Raw genomic sequence first — 1,910 nt, forward strand, 5'->3', positions numbered from 1 at the left:
CTCACCACAAATTTTAAGTAGCATGTAAAAACTACAAAACCATCTTTATCAATCTAAAATCCACTTAAACATCCAGAAAGTCACATCATACATGTCACTTGAACAATGGAATAAACATAGATCTACAAACACGACAGTTGAAAACAAGAGAAACTACAACCTAATAGGAAAGAAAATTTGTCTAAGAGCTTAAATCATATGAAAGATATCAATTCCACAACTCACAAAGGGGCCAGTCACTTATCTTTTAGTTCTTTGATGTAACCATGAGCTAAAATCACGAAACCAACATAAGCACTCAAATTTGTAGTTCACATATTTGGTGTTTCTCCATATAACTAATATGTCAATACCCATTGACATGAACACCTTCTCACTGCACATGACTACAAGGTAAAGGAGTAAAAACAATGAATCAAAAAGATTTGCATAACATAAGATTTACATGGACAAACCTTTGTAAGAACAAATGTTGAACAATTCGAATCTTATAGGATGAAATTCGAATTCGATTGTTTCTATAGGATGAATATCTGTCGCACTATCAGTCGAAGGGCAGCCGTCACATCTTTTATGAATGGAAAATTTGGATCTGTCAGAACCAGTCGATTATATGGGCCACACGATTATCATGTTGTCCAACCGATTTATCGCATCATTTGCCAGTATTTGTCAGCAGTGCCGAGATAATAATACCACCAGTAATATCATGTCAAGTTTAAATTTCATTCCCACCTAGACTACCTATCAAAGGTGCACGTAAAACTATTTTCAATCTGCAGAGTGTACTTGTTTATAGGCAGACTGGATTCTGCATTTAAAGGGAAAGTACGAGCATTTGATCGAGGATAAAATTGCAGCTATCTCATCAAATTTAACAACAGAATCGCTGGCAATAGGTTTACACCCATTGCAAATGAGTATTACCATCTTCACAGTTCAAAGAAATTTTCTTTTCACCCTCATTATGGTCACCAACAGAAGGAAGATTGAATGAATCAAGTGGGGTCTCCATGATAACTAGAGAGCTCGCCACCTCAGTTTCATTGGGTTGATCTGAATTAAGATCTTAGGAATGCTTTTGATGGCCCTGGCTATTGTGGGTGTGGTGGTGGTGGAGTAGAAATGCTCGTCTTAAACCTGCTTGTTATACCAGAGGAGGAGCCACAGCTCGTGACACCAGCTTGTTCTATGCCTCAAGTGGGGGAATGTGATGAGGAGCAGACATGGGTTATCTCTGGGCATTGACATTTTGTAGGCACCTGGAGCTACTGGAGATTATCATACACTTTTGACATCAAATGTAATAGCTATAGCCAAGGGGCTTTCTACTCCATTGGAGCCTTCACCTCACATTTTTGTGCCTGGACAGGAGGATTGTAAACCTGGTCGTAGTGAAGGTTACTTTGGATTCCTACACATAAAGGCTATTGATGATGCTGGGCATCACAGGGCAACTATGGTGAAAGTAAAATCTTTTGAAGCTGTAGATATAGCAATTGGTCAATTGGTCCTGCTACTTGGTAGGCAGAATGCAGTGGGGCTGCCTACTACCTATTCTCTGTGTATCACAGGAGATCATTCAACTCCTGTTGAATATGCTAACCACAATTATGAACCTGTACATTGTACCCTATGTCATCTAAAAGACTTTGTCAATGCAAAAGTGTAAAATTTTCTGGCCTGCACAGTATGGATCTAGCAAGAAGAGAAAAGCAACAAAATTTGGAAAATGAAAACAGAGCAAAAAAACAGAGCAGAGAGATCTGCATATGAATGAAAAACTTTGTATTAATTCATTGTGCAAATTACATTATGCCAAAGCATGATTTTATACAAATTATGAATCAATGCATGAAATACTGAAGATAGACTACTGCAAGCAAAGATTACGGTGAAGAGAGGCATTG

At 38.1% G+C, this 1,910-nt stretch overlaps 1 protein-coding gene across 1 annotated transcript; it reads left to right on the forward strand.

Moving 5' to 3' along the window:
* Positions 1-1,125: 1,125 nt before the first annotated feature.
* Positions 1,126-1,672, forward strand: LOC131077587 (uncharacterized). Its single transcript, XM_058015112.2, has 2 exons — positions 1,126-1,200; positions 1,259-1,672. The coding sequence occupies exons 1-2, from the start codon at positions 1,126-1,128 to the stop codon at positions 1,670-1,672; spliced, it is 489 nt and encodes a 162-aa protein (XP_057871095.2).
* The last annotated feature ends 238 nt before the right edge of the window (positions 1,673-1,910 follow it).

The sequence above is a fragment of the Cryptomeria japonica genome, chromosome 6 (genome assembly GCF_030272615.1).
Source record: "Cryptomeria japonica chromosome 6, Sugi_1.0, whole genome shotgun sequence".
Lineage (NCBI taxonomy): Eukaryota > Viridiplantae > Streptophyta > Pinopsida > Cupressales > Cupressaceae > Cryptomeria > Cryptomeria japonica.